Below are 13,489 nucleotides of genomic sequence, written 5' to 3'. Positions count from 1 at the left end.
GATATCGAGGAGCTGATAGGGAAACAGATCCTGGAAAGGTGTAATAATAACACAGTTGTCGTGATGGGAGATTTTAATTTCCCAACTATCAATTGGCTTCTCCCAAGAGCGAGGGGTTTAGATGGGGTGGAGTTTGTTAGGTGTGTTCAGGAGGGTTTCTTGACACAATATGTAGGTAAGTTTACAAGAGGAGAGATTGTGTTTGATTTGGTATTGGGAAATGAACCTGGTCAGGTGTCAGATCTCTCAGTGCGAGAGCATTTTGGAGATAGTGATCATAATTCTATCTCCTTTACAATAGCATTGGAGAGAGATAGGAACAGACAAGTTAGAAAAGTGTTTCATTGGAGTAAGCGGAATTATGAGACTATCAGGCAGGAAATTGGAAGCTTAAACTGGAAATAGATGTTCTCAGGGAAAAGCACAGAAGAAATGTGGCAAATGTTCAGGGGATATTTGTGTGGAGTTCTGCCTAGGTACCTTCCAATGAGCCAGGGAAGTTATGGTAGGGTGCAGGAACTGTGGTGTACAAAAGCTGTAATAAATCTAGTCAAGAAGAAAAGAAAAGCTTACAAAAGGTTCAGAGAGCTAGGTTATGTTAGAGATCTAGTAGAATATAAGCTAACAAAAAGAAGCTTAAGAAGGAAATTAGGAGAGCCAGAAGGGGCCATGAGAAGGCCTTGGAGGGCAGGATTAAGGAAAACCCCAAAGCATTCTACAAGTGTGTAAAGAGCAGGAGGATAAGGTGTGAAAGAATAGGACCTATCAAGTGTGACAGTGGGAAAGTGTGTATGGAATCAGAGGAAATAGCAGAGGTACTTAATGAATACTTTACTTCAGTATTCACTATTGAAAAGGATCTTTGTGATTGTAGTGATGACTTGCAGTGGACTGAAAAGCTTGAGCATGTAGATATTAAGAAAGAGGACGTTCGGGAGCTTTTGGAAAGCATCAAGTTGGATAGGTCGCTGGGACCGGATGAGATGTACCCCAGGCTACTGTAGGAGGCGAGGGAGGAGATTACTGAGCCTCTGGCGATGATCTTTGCATTATCAATGGGGACGGGAGAGGTTCCGAAGGATTGGAGGGTTGCTGATGTTGTTCCCTTATTCAAGAAAGGGAGTGGAGATATCCCAGGAAATTATAGACCAGTGAGTCTTACCTCAGTGGTTGGCAGTTGATGGAGAAGATCCTGAAAGGCAGGATTTATGAACATTTGGAGAGGTATAATATGATTAGGAGTAGTCAGCATGGCTTTGTCAAGGGCAGGTTGTGCCTTACGAGCCTGATTTAATTTTTTGAGGATGTGACTAAACACATTGATGAAGGAAGAGCAGTAGATGTAGTGTATATGGAATTCAGCAAAGCATTTGATAAGTTACCCCATACAAGGCTTATTGAGAAAGTAAGGAGACATGTGATCCAAGGGGCCATTGCTTTGTGGATCCAGAACTGGCTTGCCCACAGAAGGCAAAGAGTGGTTGTAGGTGGGTCCTATTCTGAATGGAGGTCAGTGACCAGTGGTGTGCCTCAGGGATCTGTTCCGGGACCTCTTCTCTTTGTGATTTTTATAAATGACATGGAGGAGGATGTGGAACAATGGGTTTGTAAGTTTGCTGACAACGGTTGGAGGTGTTGTGGATAGTGTGGAGGGCTGTCAGAGGTTACAGCAGGACATTGATAGGATGCAAAACTGGGCTGAGCGGTGCCAGATGGAGTTCAACCCAGATAAGTATGAAGTGGTTCATTTTGGTAGGTAAATATGATGGCAGAATATAGTATTAATGGTAAGACTCTTGGCAGTGTGGAATATCAGTGAGATCTTGGGGTCTGAGTCCATAGGACGCTCAAAGCAGCTGCGCAGATTGACTCAGTGGTTAAGAAGGCATATGGTGTATTGGCCTTCATTAATCGTGGAATTGAATTTAGGAGCCGAGAGGTAATGTTGCTGTTATATCGAACCCTGGTCAGACCCCACTTGGAGTATTGTGCTCAGTTCTGGTCACCTCACTACAGGAAGAATATGGAAACAATAGAAAGGGTGCAGAGGAGATTTACAAGGACGTTGCCTGGATTGGGGAGCATGCCTTATGAGGATAGGTTGAGTGAACTCGGCCTTTTCTCCTTGGAGCGACGGAGGACGAGAGGTGACCTGATAGAGGTGTATAAGAAGATGAGAGGCATTGATCGTGTGGGTAGTCGGAGGCTTTTTTCCAGGGCTGAAATGGTTGCCACAAGAGGACACAGGTTTAAGATGCTGGGGAGTAGGTACAGAGGATATGTCGGGTAAGTTTTTTACACAGAAACTTGTGAGTGTGTGGAATGGGCTGCCAGCAATGGTGGTGGGGGCAGATACGATAGATTCTTTTAAGAGACTTTTCGATAGGTACATGGAGCTTAGAAGAATAGAGGGCTATGTGTTAGCCTAGTAATTTCTAAGGTAGGGACACGTTCGGGACAACTTTGTGGGCCAAAGGGCCTGTATTGTGGTGTAGGTTTTCTATGTTTCTCTGTATTGGACTGTCTGTCCACTTCTTATCTAGCTCTGTCCCCGCTTTCCCTGCTCAACTGTTTTTACAGTAGTTTAGTGAGCCATTGCCCTTCCTAAGTGCCATGTAATTGCATTTTAATAGTAACAGTTCTTTTGCTTTGTAAATTGAGTAATTTGTGGAAGTAGAGTGAATTTCTTTAGTACAAAGAATAACAGTTTTTTGATGCATGTATCCTTTTATGGGATACAGAACATTACAAATTCTATTGTCTAGAATGATTGCTTTCACTATGTTAACCAGTGAAAGATAATGATGCAAAAAGTTTGGGGAAAAATATGTTGTGAATTTGTTGAGCATCCAATAAAATATTCTTTCCAATATTCTTTTTGCAGTATGGCAACTTTATTGATAATCTTAGACTATACGTCCGTGGGGGCACTGGTGGAATGGGCCTCCCCCGACTTGGAGGTGAAGGTGGAAATGGTGGGAATGTCTTGGTTGTTGCACAAGATGGAATAACCTTGAAGATGATCAAGGATAAATATCCAAATAAACGTTTTGTAGCTGGTGTTGGTGCTAACAGCAGGTATGACATGTTTATAACTGGTAGGTTTTGAAACAAACTGATAATATAATATTTAGCATTTGAGTTTTTGGTCAAAAGTTATTTCTCTCCTTGTTAAGTGTACTCCCATTTCAAGAACTGAATGAATCTGAAGTTTTTAAAATAATGTGCAGCCATTAGTGACACATGTATAATATATTTACAGTTCTGGGATATGAAGCTGTTTAACACTGACTCAGAAGGGGATATAATAGGGCTGATGACCAAATTGATTGAGATTGATGCATGTACTTAAGAGATGAGGAAATTTGGGAAAAGGTTTTACTTGCTATAATATGTCTTTCTAGTGTAATATCATTTTTGTAACACTGATCGTATGAAGAACACTGGGTTATTTTTCTATGTTAGTAATAGTGAATGCAAGAAAGTTATTCTCATATATAAAAAGGTAATTACTGCTTCAGTTGCATCTGTATGCTTTTGAGACTTCAGATACCGAAAGACACCTCAAGACACTGGGGCGATAATAGAAGAGCTAACTTCAATAAATCTTCTAGATTCACAGATAAATGTCTTCACCCCACCTGACAACCCCAGAATTCAAAGTTCAAAGTACATTTATTATCAAAGTATGTATACATTATGTACCCCTGAGATTTGTCTCCTTACAGGCAACCACATAACAAAGAAACCCAAAAGAATGACAAACACCCAATGTGCAGAGAGAGAGAGGGATTAGGGAAAAAAACACATCGTGCAAACAATAAAAGTAAGCAAATGGCATTTAGAGTGAAAGTGAGTTCTCAGACACAAAGCCCAGAGCAGGACACAACCTCGGCCTCAGTGCAGAGCAGAGTAAACGTTGTGGAGCCCGCAGATGCAGAGCCCGGATCAGCAGCAGGAAGCCTCAGTGCAGTGCAGAGCAGAGTAATGGTCGCTGAGCAGCGAGCAGATCTGGCTTGACCCCTGCCTCTGGTCTCGACACCTTGCCTTTTCAATCCATCTGGCTTCGCATTTAAATCATCCAAACATTCGTTCCTCGCCTAAAGATCCAGGCTCTGGCACATTGATATGCCACAGATTTCGGCTTGTACCTGACCTTTCCAAATCATCCTGGTGCTTAGACCGATCAAATCTCGCTTTTAGTTTAGGTGGACGGGCCTTGAATCTGCTCAATTCTCCATGAGTATGCCTCAACCTTACCTTGACTGTGCCTTGAAAGTGCCTCAATCTCACCCCAACTTTGCCTTGCAACTGCATGATTCGACCCTTGATTTAGCCTCATCTTCTCTCACCTCTTCATTGTTTGCAGTGATAATTTTTTTAATATAGAAAAGTGTTATTAATAAAGTATTTAGTTGTATTTTATATGGTGAGAGTGAGCGTTCGGCACAGACTAGAAGGGCCAAGATGGCCTGTTTCCATGCTGTAACTGTTATATGGTTATTCCTTGTTTTGTTAACCACCAGTAAGTAGTCGCTCACCTTCAACAGCGCCATCTTAAGCCAGAGCTGGAGACCTATCAGAATCAGATTTATTATCACACCTTATATGCCATGAAATGTATTGCTTTGTGGCAGTGGTATAGCACAAATACAGCATATGACATTGTTATTAATTACAAATACATAAAAGCAGTGCAAATAAAAGGAATAACTCCATGTCAAAATAGACAGAGGAAAAGATTCAACAATGTTTGTGGTACCACAGTTATGTAACAGTTAGTGTAATGCTATTACAGCCTGGGACATACTGGGGTTTGGAGTTTATTTCCAGCATTGTCTGTTAGGAATTTGTACGTTCTCCCTGAGAAACACGTGGGCGTCCTCTGGGTGCTCCAGTTTCTTCTCACAATTCAAAGATGTACCAGTTAGTAGGTTAATTGGTAATTGTAAGTTGTCCTGTGATTAGGCTAGTGTTAAATAGGTGGGTTATCATTGTAGGCAGGTTTGCTAAAGCTGGTGGGGAGGGTTTAAACAAATTTGGCAGGGAGTTGGGAGATGGAGTGATAGGGCTGAGGATGGGGCATTTGGTATATAATAAGATGCATTGTGTAGTGAGACTGTGAGGGAGGACAGGTAGACGATAGGGCATAATTGCAGTCAGTGCGATGAATTGAAGTATAACATGGGGCAGAATCGAAAAGGATGATGAATACAGGACTAGAAGTGTAATCTTTGAATGTACACAGTATGCAGAATAAAGTAGATGATTTTGTATTGCATATAAAGTTTGGCACGTATGACGTTGTGGACATCACCAAGTTATGGCTGAAAGAAGATTATAGTTGGGAGCTTAACATCTCAGGTTATACATTGTATCAAAAATATGGGCAGGTAGGCAAAGTGTTTGGGGTAGCTCTACTGGTGAAAAAATGAAATCAAATCCTTAGATATGACGTAGGATCAGAAAATGTAGAATCCTTGTGGGTTGAGTTAAGAAACTGCAAGGGTAAAAAGACCCTGATAAGAGGTATATATAGGCCTTCAACCAATAGCCAAGGTGTGCAATGAGGAGAGATTTGATAGAGGTATATAAAATTATGATGGGTATAGATAGAGCGAATGCAAGCAGGCTTTTTCCACTGAGGTTAGGGGAGAAAAAAAACCAGAGGACATGGGTTAAGGGTGAAGGGGGAAAAGTTTAAAGGGAACATTTGGGAGTGGGGCTTCTTCACACAGAGTGGTGGGAGCGTGGAATGAGCTGCCAGATGAAGTGGTAAATGCAGGCTCACTTTTAACATTTAAGAAAAACTTGGACAGGTACATGGATGAGAGGTGTATGGAGGGATTTGGTCCAGGTGCAGGTCAATGGGACTAGGCAGAAAAATGGTTCGGCACAGCTTAGAAGGATCAAAAGGCCTGTTTCTGTGCTGTAATGTTCTATGTAGAGTAGGAATTACAATTGGAAGTAGAAAAGGCATGTAAAAAGAGCAATATTACAATGGTCTTGGGGGATTTCAATATACAGATAGATTGGGAAAATCAGGTTGGTGCTGGGTCCCAACAGAGGGAATTTGTAGAGTGTCTATGAGATGGCTTTTTAGAGCAGTTTGTAGTTGAGCCCACTAGCGGGAAAGGCATTTCTGCACTGGGTGTTGTGCCATGAATTAGATTTGATTAGGGAGCTTAAGGTAAAGGAACCATTAGGACAGTGTGGTTCTAATATGATAGGATTCACTCTGCAGTTTGAGAGGGAGGAGGTAAGGTCAGATATATCAGTGAATTGCAGAGCAATTACAAAGGGAATTACAGAGGTATGAAACAGTAGCTGGCCAAAGTTGATTGGATGGGGATACTAGCAGGGATGACAGCAGAATAGCAATAGCTGGAGTTTCTGGCGGCAATTCAGAATACGCAGAAGATACATCCCAAAGCTGAAGAAGTATTCTAAAGGGAGGAGAAGCATTCCCATGCAAGTCCAACAAAGAGCTTTAAAAAGCATGAAGTTTTTTCTGCGGGAGTCATTGATTGGAGTACTGCAGAGATGTAGGAGAAGTGGTTCCGCGCAAGTCTGGCGAAGAGCTTTAGAAACCCAGTCTCCATAAAAGAGGTCTACCATTTAGTGGTGCGGTTGTCATTGGAGTGGTCGGAGTCAGAGTAGTAAGGCTTTGGCTCCACAGGGCTTAGTCTGATATAGGTGGAGGCAAGATAAGTAGGTAAGTTCATTCCTTATTTCTTATTATTTCTTATTTAAGTCTTGAGAAAATAGGGTCTACAGGGCCAGTTTTCTGTACTGGTGTCAGATGTGGGATTTCTAGGAGACTACCAGCCTCCCCAGTGGCCAAATCTGCATCAGGAGCATCAAGATGCAGCTCCTTAAGAACTATGTTAAAGAACTGGACCTGCAGCTCAATGACCTTTGGCTATTTAGGGAAAGTGAAGAGACGATAGACAGAATTTATAGGGAGGTAGTCACACCAAGGCTACAGGAGACAGCTAAGTGGGTGACTGTCAGGAGAGGGAAGGGAGAAAGTCAGATAGTTGAGAGCACCGCTGTGGCCATCCCACTCAACAGTAAGTACTTCATTTTGAGTACTGTTGATGGAGGGAGGGGTGGGAGCGACCTACTTGAGGAAGCAACAACGGCCACGACTCTGGCACTAAGTCTGGCCCTGTGGCTCAGAAGGGTAGGGAACTAAGAGGATGGAGTAATGAGGGACAGATAGGCGATTCTGCGGATATGCAAAAGAAATACAGATGGTAGTTTACCCCCCAGGTGCCAGGGTCCATGATGTTTCTGAACACATCTACAGTATCATGAAAAAAGATGGTGAACAGCCAGAAGTCGTAGTACATATTGGTATCAATGACATGGATAGAAAAAGGGAGAAGGTCCTGAAAAAAGAATACAGGGAATTGGGAAAGAAGATGAGAAGCAGAACCTCAAGGGTAGTAATCTCGGGATTGCTGCCTGTATCATGCGACAGTGAGGATAGCAATATAATGAGGTGGCAGATAAACGCGTGGCTGAAGAGTTGGAGCAGGGGGCTGGGATTTAGATTTTTGGACAATAGGACCTTTACTGGGGCAGGTGTGTCCTGTTCAAAAGGGGCAGGTTTCTCTTGAATCTGAGAGGGACTAATATTCTTGCGGGCAGTTTTACTAGAGCTATTGGGAGTGGTTTAAACTAATGTGGCAGGGGAATGGGAATCAGTATGATAGAGTTGAGGATGAGCCAACAGGTTTACAAGTAGGTGATGGATATAACATGAATGCTAGGAAGAACAAGCCAATAATTGGGTACAAATGAAGATGGAGCAAAGAGTTAAATTGTACAGAGGCAAGATTCAAAAGGGCTAAGAATGCAGGACTGCAGGTGCAGTATTTAAATGCATGTACCATTCTGAATAAGGCGGACAAACTCGTGTCACAATTAGAGATTGTTCGGTACACAGCATCACTGAATTGTGGTTGAAAGAAGGCTATAGTTGGAAGCTTAATATCAAAGGACATACTTTGCACCAAAAGGACAGGCAGGAAGGCTTAGGCAGTGGTGTGGCTCTGTTGGTATGAGATGGAATTAAATCTTTAGAAAGAGGTGACATAGGACCAGAGAATGTTGAATCTTTTTGGGCAGAGATAAGAAACTGCAAGGGTAAAAAAATTAATTATAGGAATCATATAGACCTTCAAATATAGCCAAGATGTGGGGTTGAGATTGCAAAGGGAGCTGGAAAAGGCATGTAATAAGGGTAATGACACAATTGTGTGATTTCAATTTGCAAGGGGATTGGGAAAATCAGGTTGGTGTCGGAATGCAAGAGGGGGAATTTGTTGAATGCCTGTGAGATTACTTTTTAGAGCAGCTTGTGCTTGAGCCTACTAGGGGAAAGGCTATCTTAGATTGGGTGCTGTGTAATAACCCAGATTTTATTAGGAAGCTTAATGTAAAGGAACCTTTAGGAGGCAGTGATCATAATATGATTGAAGTCATACTGCAATTTGAGAGGGAGAAGCATAAGTCAGATGTATTAGTATCGCAATGGAATAAAAAGGAATTAAAGAGACATGAGAGAGAAGCTTGCCTGGTTGGATTGGAGGAGGATACTGGCAGGGATGATGGCAGAGCAGATGGCTGAAGTTTCCAGGAACAGTTCACAAGATACAGGATAGATATGTCCCACAGAAGAAGTTGTTCTCAAATGGCAGGGCTGGGCAACAGTGGCTGACAAGGGAAGTTAAGGACTGCATAAAAATCAAGGAAAGGGCATATAAAGTAGTAAAATTGAGTGTGAAGTTGGATGATTAGGAAGCTTTGAAAATCTGACAAAAGGCAACAAAGAAAGCTATAAGAAGGGAAAACATGAAATATGAGGGCAAAGTAGTCAATGCTATAAAGCGGGATACTAAAAGTTTTTTTTCAGTTGTATAAGGAGTAAAAGGGAGGTGAGAGATGATATTACACGCACCAATCCTCATAGAAGGATCAGAAGTGGAGAGAGTGAGCAGCTTCCAGTTCCTAGGTGTCAAGATCTCTGAGGATCTAACCTGGTCCCAACATACTGATGCAGTCATAAAGAAGGCAAGATAGCGGCTATACTTTATTAGGAGTTTGAAGAGATTTGGCAGTCAACAAATACACTCAAAAACTTCTATAGTTGTACTGTGGAGAGCATTCTGGAAGGCTGCATCACTGTCTGGTATGGAGCGGCTACTGCACAGGACCAAAAGAAGCTGCAGAAGGTTGTAAATCTAGTCAGCTCCATCTTGGGCACTAGCCTACAAAGTACCCAGGACATCTTTAAGAAGCGGTGTCTTAGAAAGGCAGTGTCCATTATTAAAGACTTCCAGCACCTAGGACTTGTCCTTTTCTCACTGTTACCATCAGGTAGGAGGTACAGAAGCTCGAAGGCACACACTCAGTGATTCAAGAACAGCTTCTTCCCCTCTGCCATCCGATTTCTAAATGGACATTGAAGCTTTGGACACTACACTTTTTTAATATATAGGATTTCTGTTTTTGTACATTTTTAATAATCTATTCAATATACGTACATTTGTAATTGATTTCCTTGTTTATTTATTATTATGTGTTATTTACTATTTTTTCGCTCTCTGGTAGCTTATGCATTGCATTGAACTGCATCTGCTAAGTTAACAAATTTCACGTCGCATGCCGGTGATAATAAACCTGATTCTGATTCTGATTCTGGACCACTGGAAAATGATGCTGGTGAATTATTAATGGGGGACATAGAAATGGCAGATGAATGGGTACTTGGTATTGGTCTTCACTGTGGAAGACACTAGCAGTGTGCCAGAGGTCCGTGAGTGTCAGGGAGCAGGAGTGAGTACCATTGCTATTACGAAGGAAAAAGTGCTAGGCAAAATCAAATATATTAAGTTGGATAAGTCACCTGGACCAGATGGACTACATCCCAGAGTCCTGAGAGAGGTTGCTGAAGCGATAATGGATGCATTGGTCATGATCTTTCAAGAATCACTTGATTCTGGCATGGTCCCAGAGGACTGGAAGTTTGCAAATGTCACTCCACTCTTTAAGAAAGGAGAAAGTTTAAAACAAAGGAAATTGTAGACCAATTAGCCTAACCTCAGTGGTCGGGGAAGTGTTGGGGTCTATTCTTAAGAATGAAGTTTTGAGGTATTTGGAGACCAATGATAAAATAAGTCAGCATGGTTTCTGTCAAGGGATATCTTGCCTGACAAATCTGTTAAGAGTTCTTTGAGGAAGTAATAAGCAGGGTGGACAAAGGAGAGGCAGTAGATGTAATTTACTTGGCATTTGATAAGATGCCACACATGATGCTGCTTAACAAGATAAAATCCTATGGCGTTATAGGAAAGATACTGGCATGGAAGTTGGCTGACAGGCAGGAGAGAAGTGAGTGGGAATAAAGGGGTCCTTTCCTGGTTGGCTACCAGTGACTAGTGGTGTTCCTTAGGGGTCAGTATTGGGACTGCTACTTTCCACATTGTTTGTCAGTGATTTAGATAATGGAATTGGTTGTTTTGTGGCAAAGTTTGCGGATGATACAAATATAGGTGGAGGGGTAGGTAGTGCTGCAAAAGCAAAGCGATTGCAGCAGGACCTAGACATTGGAAGAACGGGCAAAAAAGTGGTAGATGGAATACAGTGTTGGGAAATGTATGATAATGCATTTTGGTAAAAGGAACAATAGTGCAGACTATTATCTAAATGGGGAGAAGCTTCAAACATCAGAGTTGCAGAGAGACTTGGGAGTCCTCGTGCAAGACACCCGGAAGATTAATTTACAGGTTGAGTCTGTGGTATAGAAGGCAAATGCAAAATGTTGGCATTATTTCAAGGGGAATGGAATATAAAAGCAAGGAGATAATGCTGAGCTTTTATAAGACACTAGTCAGACACTTGTCAACAGTTTTGGACCCCATATCTCAGAAAAGATGTGTTGTCATTGGAGGTTCACGGGGATGATTCTGGGAATGAAGGGGTTAACATATGAGGAGTGTTTGGCAGCTTTGGGCCTGTACTCACTGGAATTTAGAATGTGGGGTGGGGGTGTATGGTGATGGGATCTTATTGAAACCTACTGAATGTTGAAAGGACTAGATAAAGTTGATGTATAGAGGATGATTTCTATTGTGGGGGTATCCAGAACTAGAGGACGACCTTTTAGAACAGAGGTAAGGAGGACATTTTTTAGACAGAGAGTAGTGAATCTGTGGAATGCTCTGCCACAGACCATGGTGGATGCCAAGTCCGTGAGTATATTTAAGGCGGAAGTTGATAATCTTCTGATCGATCAGGGCATCAAAGGATATGGCAAGAAGGCAGGTGTATGGGGTTGAGTGGGATCTGGGATCAGCCATGATGGAATGGGCAGAGAGACTCGATGGACTGAATAGCCTAATTCTGCTCCTATGTTTTATGATCTTATGGGAAGATGAGGCAACCAGAGCTGACAAGGGAAATCAAAGACAGCATTAAAAAGAAAAGTGAGGGCATATAATATAGCAGAAATTGGTGGGAAGTTAGAGGATTGGGAAGCTTTTAAAAACTAATGTAAGGCAACTAAAAAAGCCAAAAGGAGAGAGAAGCTGAACTATGAAGGTAAGCTCACCAATAATATGAAAGAGGATACCAAAAGTTTTTTTTAGGTATACTAAGTAAAAGAGAGGCAAGAGAAGATATGGGACCATTGGAAAAAGGCACTGGAGAGGTAGAAATGGAGGTTGAACTGAATAGATATTTTAAATCAGTTTACTGTTGAAGACACTAGCAGTATGCCAGAAATTCGAGATTGTCAGAGGACAGAAGTGAGTATAGTTGTTATTACTAAGGAGAAGTTGATTGGGAACCTGAAAGATCTGAAGATAGATAAGTCACCTGGACCAGATGAACTGTACCTCAGGGTTCTGAAAGAGATATCTAAAACGATTGTGGAGAATCCTTTAAGAAGGGAGAAAGGCAGAAGAAAGGAAATTATAGGCCTGTTAGTCTGATTTCACTGGTTGAGAAAATTTGGAATAATTAAGGATGAGGTTTTGGGATATTTGGAGGCACATGATAAAATTGGTCAAAGTCATCATGGCTTCCTTAAGGGAAAATCTTGCCTGACAAATCTGTTGGAATTCTTTGAAGAAATAACAGGCAGGATAGGCAAAGGAGAGTCAGTGGATGTCATTAATTTGGATTTTCAGTAGACCTTCGACAGACAGGTTAATGCTCATGCGGTTACCTAACAGCTAGCATGGATAGAAGATTTGGCTCACTGGCAGATTATAAATAAAAAAATATAAAAAATTATAATCAAAGATTATAAATAAAAGGCACCTTTTTCTGGTTGGCTGCTGGTGTCTAGTGGATTCCCTCAGGGGTCTATGTTAGGACTGTTTCTTTTCATGTTATGTATCAGTGATTTGGATATCAGAATTGATGGCTTTGTGACCAAGTTTGTGGACAGCATGATGATAGGTGGAGGGCAGGTGGTGTTGAGGAAGCACAGAGTCTGCAGAAGGACTTGGACAGTTTTGGAGAATGGCAAAGAAGTGGCAGATGGAATATAGTGTTGGGAAATGTATGGTTATGGACTTCAATAGAAGAAATAAAGGTATAGACTATTTTCTAAATGGGGTGAAAATTTAAAAATCTGAGGTGCAAAAAGACTTTGGAGTCCTCATGCAGGTCTTACGGTGTTCTTTGTTGTTGGATACTGCAGCTTGGAGGGCTGAATGACCTGTTCTGTGCTGTATCTTGAAACAGATTATTAAATGAATACAAGTCTTCTTGGTAAAATGCAACATCGTCACTGAGTCTTGGTCTGTATTTGCATTGTGTTCTTAATAATCTACAGTGAAAAGAAACACAAAGTAGTCTGTTGTTTTATATAAAAAAAACCTAAACTGGAACCAGAAAAATTTATGATAAATAATACAAATGGTAAACTCATAGACTGCCTTAGGAGTGTTGAAAGTTGTTTGGGAATAAAATTGCAAACTATATTTTCATACTAGTAAACAATTTTATTTGCAGACAGTTTTCAAGTTTGATTGGCATTTAGTTGCACCAGTTCCTAGAAACAAGATATTATTTTTTTTGCTCACGGAAGGACATGTTGTTGGCAATGTTGGCATTTATTCTCCAACCCTAATTGGCTTCTAGGCTATTTCAGAGAATATACTTGAATTTAAATTACATGGCTGCTGTAGTGAAACAGAAATATGAACAAATAATAATCAAGATGAAAGGCAAGTTTTGTTCCTGTAATTCTGTTTCTCACAAAAATACTGAAGTTTCACAAAAAGGTAGTAAATATAATGGCCAACAAAGAATATATTAAATAAAGGGACACACGAGTAACAACGATGCCTCCAAGTTGAGTTTCTTCATTATGTGAGGACGTGGCTGAGAAAAATAGGAAGCCATTGAAAGTAGGATAAATTTTAAATGGCCCCAACTTCGGAATAGTTGAATACTCAAGTTCTAACTA

At 41.2% G+C, this 13,489-nt stretch overlaps 1 protein-coding gene across 1 annotated transcript in view; it reads left to right on the top strand.

The window, feature by feature from the left end:
• The window catches only part of gtpbp10 (GTP-binding protein 10 (putative)), a 50,557-nt gene that overhangs the window by 3,619 nt on the left and 33,449 nt on the right, over positions 1 to 13,489 (top strand). The window contains exon 2 of the mRNA XM_073054570.1: positions 2,885 to 3,078. Coding sequence (XP_072910671.1) covers positions 2,885 to 3,078 — 194 coding nt within the window. The remainder of the gene's footprint in view (positions 1 to 2,884; positions 3,079 to 13,489) is intronic.

This window comes from Hemitrygon akajei, chromosome 8, assembly GCF_048418815.1.
Source record: "Hemitrygon akajei chromosome 8, sHemAka1.3, whole genome shotgun sequence".
Classification (NCBI taxonomy): Eukaryota; Metazoa; Chordata; class Chondrichthyes; order Myliobatiformes; family Dasyatidae; genus Hemitrygon; species Hemitrygon akajei.
Note: the sequence above shows the minus strand (reverse complement) of the source record. Positions and strands in the feature narration are given on the sequence as shown.